This window comes from Oratosquilla oratoria, chromosome 9 (assembly GCF_046742065.1).
Source record: "Oratosquilla oratoria isolate Oo_2021 chromosome 9, ASM4674206v1, whole genome shotgun sequence".
NCBI classification, from domain to species: domain Eukaryota; kingdom Metazoa; phylum Arthropoda; class Malacostraca; order Stomatopoda; family Squillidae; genus Oratosquilla; species Oratosquilla oratoria.
This window is the reverse complement of record NC_134785.1, coordinates 15,279,204-15,286,703: the sequence shown is the minus strand read 5'-3', so window position 1 is coordinate 15,286,703 and position 7,500 is coordinate 15,279,204. Positions and strand designations below refer to the sequence as shown.

General features: G+C 42.3%; 1 protein-coding gene and 1 long non-coding RNA gene across 3 annotated transcripts in view; both read left to right on the top strand.

Moving 5' to 3' along the window:
* Window positions 1–7,500, top strand: part of LOC143028253 (uncharacterized) — a 110,738-nt gene that overhangs the window by 68,302 nt on the left and 34,936 nt on the right. The gene's annotated exons all lie outside the window — the stretch shown is intronic.
* The window catches only part of LOC143028248 (uncharacterized), a 39,405-nt gene that overhangs the window by 1,839 nt on the left and 30,066 nt on the right, over window positions 1–7,500 (top strand). For both annotated transcript variants that reach the window (XR_012966709.1, XM_076190066.1), the window contains exons 2-4: window positions 274–377; window positions 1,821–1,946; window positions 7,129–7,242. Coding sequence is in view for 1 of the 2 variants with exons in the window: in XM_076190066.1 (XP_076046181.1) it covers window positions 274–377; window positions 1,821–1,946; window positions 7,129–7,242 (344 nt within the window). In the remaining variant the exon portion in view is untranslated. The remainder of the gene's footprint in view (window positions 1–273; window positions 378–1,820; window positions 1,947–7,128; window positions 7,243–7,500) is intronic.

Sequence of the window (7,500 nt, the reverse complement as noted above, 5' to 3'; positions counted from 1 at the left end):
CTGCTGCAACCCATATTATAATAGAATCAATTGAAATTAGCCAGAGTAAAGTTTATCACTTGTTGATGGAGATGAACGGAGTTAACGAACTGACTAACAACTGAAGACTACACACCTCGAGACTGGCACCAGGAACGGATTTCTTAAAGACGGAGAGTCACACTGAAGACCGGCCAGTTGTTCCTTTTATTCTCACTTTCTTTGTGTTCTCCCCTGTTCCTTCTTCTTTTTTCATAATCTGTGTTATGGGCTTCCTTTCCTTTTGTCACCCAGCCATACCCTGCGAGGCGGACGACTTCCGTTGCGGGAACGGGGTGTGCGTCAAGAACAGTCAGCGGTGCGACGGCTCTGAAGATTGTAGCGACGGATCCGACGAGGTAAGAAGACCCAACGGCAGGGAGTCTACGCCCTCTGCCAGAGTCTGCCAGGCAAACTGATCTCCTTAATATCCCTTTTACGCCATGCTCTTGCACCCGTAATGATTGCTAGATAAACCTTCCATGTCTCTCTTTTACCTCGTGAATCATTCCCGCCCTGAGAATGTCCCGTCTCACCCTTCCTTGTTCCAGATGTAGTTCCAACGTGTTTCATCCTATTGCATATGGCACCCATCCCATTACAATCCTGCCAATGTTATCCAGTTTGTTCTACATTTCTTTCCTGTGGGTTTCAGACTGTTGCTTTACCTTCTACAAGCTAAGTCTGAAGGGCTGAGGGAACTAATTTCACGATATCTTCTTCCTTTGTCTTTTGATGACTCTTTGGCTGCACGATACCACACGGAGGCAGCCAAAAAGTTCACCTCACCGCTACCTCCAGGCTCTCTTTCTTCTCTCTACAGCATTTCTTTCTTCAGCTGACAGCTTCCCCCCCCCCCAAGATATTCCTTCTATTTTTCTTTTGCGCTGCTATTCCATTCTGAATCATCCGGGTTTCTGCCTCCACCCTCACCTGTTTGGTTTAAGACACAAAGTTTAAAGTTTCTTTTAAGATTTTACAAAATCTGCTGCTTTCCAGCCAGCCTACCTATTCGCAGTTTTGACACAATCTGGAAACAAAAATATCTAGATGACTATTTTTTCAGCCGAGCCATTTATCAATAAGAACATGCAAGGCGCCAACACAGACCCCTGTGGTACTCCTGTCGTCACCTTCTTAGACATTTCCTTTCCCCTCTTATTAACATTCCAATTCATACTTCTTCATTCGGTGATGCGCTCAGACAATCCAGCAACCTCTCCTTTGTTTTCCAGCTTTCAGAACAAACCTTTGGTGTCAGATTTTTCGAAGCCCTGATTTGTCCACACGACCGTCTGTGTTGCACGGCTTTCGATTAATCATTTCACTGATACTCATGACTTGTACAGCATTACATTTGCTCTAGCAACTGTCAAGCGACCTCGTTCCTCCAAGGGAAACCAACCCGCCACCTCCATCAGGCTGTAACGTCCACCATCTCCCACTCGACCATATCTCTCCCTTTAACAGCCCGCAATTCTATCGTAGAATCAAGTATGATAAGATTTTCTACCTCTTCCCTCCAAAAATGCCTTTCTTGCATGGATTCTTTTCTTGTTTTGTGAAATTTTCTATTCCCTTCGGTCAAGTATCAATGGCAACGATATTGTCGACTGTGCTAGGATTTTTCTCTTTTCAAACGAACTTCTGAATACATCTATAATGGAATAACATCTTTTCTACATATTCCGCTGATACATAATCCAATATCATTCTAAATTCTAGTACAAAAAATCCCATTTCCTTCGCTCTCACTTGTCACAAGCACTGATAACTGAGTTCTGTGCCTTCCCGGTTTTCAGACCCACTGTGAGGTGAAATGTTCCCCGGAGGAAATATGGTGTGGCCCCGAAGAACCGAAGAAATGCGTCCCCAAGGTCTGGGTCTGCGACAAAGACTACGACTGTAAGCAAAGTGGATTGGATGAGGTAGGCCTACGTTTATGGGTTTCTGTTTATGGAATCGACACATCCTCTAGCAATAAGTCTTTTTTTTTTTTTTTTATAAACGTACTGCTTGGAAAATGTACGAGCTGCAGATGCTCGCCATTTTTACTTTCCACACATGTGACATCGAGGAGGGTTGTATCTCCCCAGTCGCTTAAACAATCCAACAACTCCCTACTCCCGAATCAGATAAGATCCCCATCAGGACGCTCCCTCCCACGCCTGTTCATGTAAACAGGCAATGGAAACCTTCCAATGGGACTCAGAGTGAGGGAAAAACGAGGAAGGAGTTTGTAGAAGGTAGCGACCAAATTCAAAACAGAACAAGAACGTACCTGGTTCCCATCGTCTCTTGCGTCGGCGCTCCCGCGACGGGTACCTAAAAGTGTCAAAAAATGTTTGTGTTTTTACCCCCAGAGTGTACGAATGAGGAACACATGCTAACTGACGAGTAGGATGGTAACAAGAACAGATAGTTAAAGTTTGCAAATTATCTTCCTCGTTCTCCTCAACTCCCTATGGCCAATAACTAAACTAACCGAAGTAGCCTAAACCAACCTAGCAGAGGTACTGTATATACTTGCTCCATCAACAATCCCCACCGGGGTCCTAAAAAAAAGTGTTCTGTCGACAATAATCAGCGGTTCCATTCTTGGGGAACAATCTCGCATCGAACAGGTGGTCATAGATGCGGTCAAAACCGCATTCAGAGAAGGAAATGGGCGAGAACTAGTTTACCAATAGAGTAGTTAATGAATGGAATAGACGTAGTAACCATGTAATGAGCGCTGTAACTACTGGATGTTTTGAGAGAGGGTTAGATACCTTTTTGGATGGGGATGATAGGTGGTAAGGGACATGGAACTGCCTAGTGTAGGCCTTATGGTCTCTTGCAGCCTCCTCCATTCTTATGTTCTTTAGACGAGAGTTAAGAGGAAGTAAAACCGAGGGGCATTACAAGGTAAAAATTATCATCATTTACTTAGAATCGTTCCCAATCATAAAAGCAAACTGCGTGATTGGTCCGCCAAAAATCATCATCTCTCTACACATCAGCCTGGAGCCTCCATTCTGAAGGACATTCAGGCATTTCCTATTACCCTTAGGCCCTGTTCACACTAATGGTTTGAACCGCGCGGAAACCGCGGCGGTACCGCATAGTCAAGGAAAAACTGAGCGGTTGTGTGTGAACCCCTCCACAGCAGTCCAGGCAATGGAATCAACCTGCATGCGTGGTGCGTGGCATATACCATACTGTAGTATAGTACTCTACCTTACAGCACAGTACAGTAGTACAGTTCAAAGTTTTATTATTTGGCTGGGTAAACACTTAAAAAAACAAATAACATCTATGCTTTGCGTTTATCATCAATTCTAAACAACTAAAAGGATGACTTTTTACGAGTCCATGAATAAACGATGGATGACTGAACAGATGCATAAAGGAATAAACGAATAATCAAACGAATGTCAGGGTTGAAACGAATGAATGAGCAGCATCAGAATCACCATATCAGTCTGTCTGTCAGTCATCATGGGTGTTTCCTTCCGGTGTGCAGTGCTTCTGGTTCAACAAAAACTAATTGTCTAGACTCGGCATCGGTTGGATGAACCGAGGAGCAACTTAGAAACTGATCTCAGAGCTTTTGTCAGATGTGCACCAAGACAGGCTGCCTGGTGACATAAAAGACTAGGGAGAGTAAAGCCGTGTTCAAGGAGAAGCCGAAGATCTATCTGCTCACTGAATGCTACGACCGAAACGAAAGTCGTACTGCAAACAACTAAGAATAAAAAAAAAGTGTGAGGTGGGGTTCTGCAGAGCGCTGTGTCAGCAGTGGAGCGGAGCGTTACCAGAAACCGACACTTCATGTAACAAGCCTCTGGTGTCCTTGTGAGGCAATATTCAGCCTTAATCTCAACCTCCTCCGCCACTTACCAGCGAGGTTTGGCGCAGAGTGAACTTCGACCAAGAAAGGGGAACCTCCATCCCACTCGTGTGTATAGCATGTGGCCACTCAGGTAGTATAGTGCATGACACAAGGGACGTTGTAAAGGTCCTCAACCCCAGTGTCCCGAAGATTGTTTATCTTTACAAGCTAATAGTTGGGGTTTTGGATTATCTTAACAAGCTCATTCTGAGATAAAGTTAGGTGAATTTAAGTTAGGTTAGGTGAGGTTTGATTAGGTTAGGCGAGGTTAGTGAGGTTAGGTTAGGGTTAGTTAAATGAGGTTAGGTTAGGGTTGGTTTGGTGAGGTGAGGTGAAGTGAGGTGAGGTTAGGTTGGGTTGGGTTAAGTTAGATTAGGTTAGGTTATCCTTAATTAAATGATCCGTCACTGCACTGTTGGGGTAAATGATAAATAATATTTCCGATGGAGTCCATTGTGGAAATGAAAACTATAACTTAACGACGTTTCGCCTATACCTTAGGCATCTTCTGGTAAATTTTATTTTCCAAAGATACATACATGCTTATAAATACAAAAAGTTACAAAATGTGAAATACTAGGAGAGATGGTGGTGCAAGAGTGTTGCTGGACTTTTCATCTTCGTGGCGCGACGTGGGATGCCCCGAAAAGTTCCAAACGTCCGCACATATTTTGCTGGATGTTGATATTTGGCATGTGTTTTTTTTTTTTTTTTTTTATCAAAACTGCCTCCAAACATTTTAATTTTCTTTTGTCGTTGGTCTTTGAAATTATGACTGTGTTTTTGTTTAATTGGTCTCGTGATATGATAGTGTTGTGTGTTTTTGTGATGTGATTTTTGATAGCACCGTTTTGCATGTGAAATGTCAGTCTTTGTGTTAATGTTTGCGTTGTGTGGCCTATGTACTCTTCGTTGCAAAGCACACCGTCTTTGTTAAGATTGCATGAGTACTTATACACAACGTGGTCTTGCTTTAATTTGTCTCTAGTGGCAGTCATATTATTTTTCATAACAAGAGACGAAGTTCTCGGATTGCGATAATAAATAATCAAATTCAGTTTATCCTCTTGTTTTTTGGGTTTACAGTTCTTGTATATTATGTGTTTTAGTACTTTTTCATCTGTTTTGTATGCAGGGGACATTGTATTTTGGTAAAAAATGTTTAATTTTTTCAACTTATTGTCTACCTTGATATTGTTGCTGTTGGCTTTTTCCATATTAATTTTAATCTCTTTGTCGATGTCTGTCATTGTGAATCCATTATTAGTAAGGATTTGTTTCACTCTATTTAGTTCTTGGTGGAGGAGGAGCCAATTGAAAGAAATTTTAAAGGCTCTTGTGACGTAAGCACGTACCACGCTCATTTTATATTTGGAAGGGCATTCACTCGATCCATTCAGACATCTTCCTGAGTTGCTCGGTTTTCTGTATACACTAGTGATGAATGCACCTTCTGAGCCATCTACCCACACATCTAGAAAGGGAATTCTGTTATTAATGCTCTTCTCTACGGTGAAACTAAGGCATAAGTTTTCTTCCATTTTGTTTTTAAGGCATTCTAATTGTTCCTCGCCTTCAATATCTACGAAGATGTCGTCAATGTATCTAAGGTACATATTGGGTTTCTGGCTTAAAGTGCTGAGAACGTGGTTTTCAAGATGGCACATGTAGGCCTGAGCAAATAGTACGCCTAAGGACTACCCATAGCAACGCCATCTGTTTGAAAATAAATTTTGCTTGAAGGGCATCTAAAGGGAACTTCTTTGGTACAAGTCCGTAGCATATCATTATTCTCACGGAGTTCCTTAGCAGCCTGGCGCAACTCAGCGGTGAGTAGGGAACTACGGCCATGAGCTCTATGTTTAGTGCTTTCAGCTTGTAAGAGTTCTTTTATGTCAGGGTTCATATCAATCTTACCTTTCTTGTGGAGTTCACACAGATTCCTGTATAAAAGTTCCAGTTCAGCTGTTTTCTCCTCTTTCTTGAAATGGGGCATGTAGTTACATTTCAATCCTAAGTTAAGGAATTCTTTTTGGTGGTCAGAAAGCGGGTAGTCCGAAAGGTTGATGAACCCGTCTGTACTCTTAGGAATTAACATCTTACCTCCGTATAAGCGGCTCAGTTTCTTCTGAACACGTGATTCTGTAGCGTTGGCGTGCATGGAGAGGCTATGATGTAGGGCCCTCTCAATATCATCACGTAAGTGAGAGGCGAAGTTACAGTTGTGGAAAAGTTCCATAACTTTACCTAATTCTTCGTTTAAGCTCCTAAGTAGTTGTTGCTTTTGGTCAATTTGCTCAAGCAACAGACTCCGTCTGAATTTGAGCGTGAAATCTTTAAGCTGCACTGCTCTGTCGTGAAGGCGTATATTAGTGAATTTAGGGAGCAGGTTTTCATCAAGACATTTATGTGTGTGTGTGTGTGTGTGTGTGTGTGTGTGTGTGTGTGTGTGTGTGTTTGTGTGTGTGCATACAAAGCAGACCACTTGGAAAAAAAAAACTGACGAACTAGAGTACTTTCGTATATGATATCCAGTACAAGAAGTACTTTTTGTACTGAAGATGTAATATACGAAAGCGCTCTGCTTCGTTATTTTTTTCCAAGTGGCCTACTTTGCGTAAGTAAACACACGTACCCGTATTCTTATTAGTATATATGTAAATATATGCACACACACACACACACACACACACACACACACACACACACACACACACACACACACACACACACACACACACACACACACACACACACACACACACACACACACTCATATTATATATGTATATATATATATATATATGTATATATATGTATATATATATGTATATATATATATATATATATATATATATATATATGTATGCATGTATGTACGTATGTATGTGTGTGTGTGTGTGTGTGTGTATGTGTGTGTGTGTGTGTGTGTGTGTGTGTGTGTCGTTCATTGACCCGGCGCAGGTTTCGTCGTACAGAGGGGGGTGGGGAAGAACGGTAAGTTTTGCGGAACGTTTTGTTATTTCCCGTCAAATGGCAGGCACATTCAAAATTCCATGTAATTTCTTTTAGAATAATTCCTTTTGGACGGCATCGTTGACGTAAAACAATTCCAGCATCGTTGAACGAAGTGATGTTTCCGTTTCATTGTTGAAGTGGCCACAACAGCACCGCATAAGGCGATGCTCCAAGCTACACTAGATCGACGCTGTTTATGCTCCTCTTCTCCTTTGCAGAAAGACTGCCAGCACTACTGCCGAGACGACCAATTCTGGTGCGGCGGCAGCGAGTGCATACCCAGGACTCTGAGATGTGACGGACGCCTGAACTGCATAAACGGTCGTGACGAGGTACGAAGGACAACATCCCATCGTTAGGGTCTCCTTCCCTTCTTTCACTCAACTTAGCTGAAGAAAAAAAAAAAAGTCCAAATTGGGAACTCATGGGAGGTGAAGCGAGGGGATGCCTCCTCAGCTTTTTGTCTAGTAATAGTTAAAGGGTGGGGCAAGAAGGTAAGTTACAGATCAAAAGGAATCGTCAGCAAAACAAACAGAAAAAAACAAAAACATGACGGACTTAACTTTAGTTGCTGCTTGGACGGCGGCACC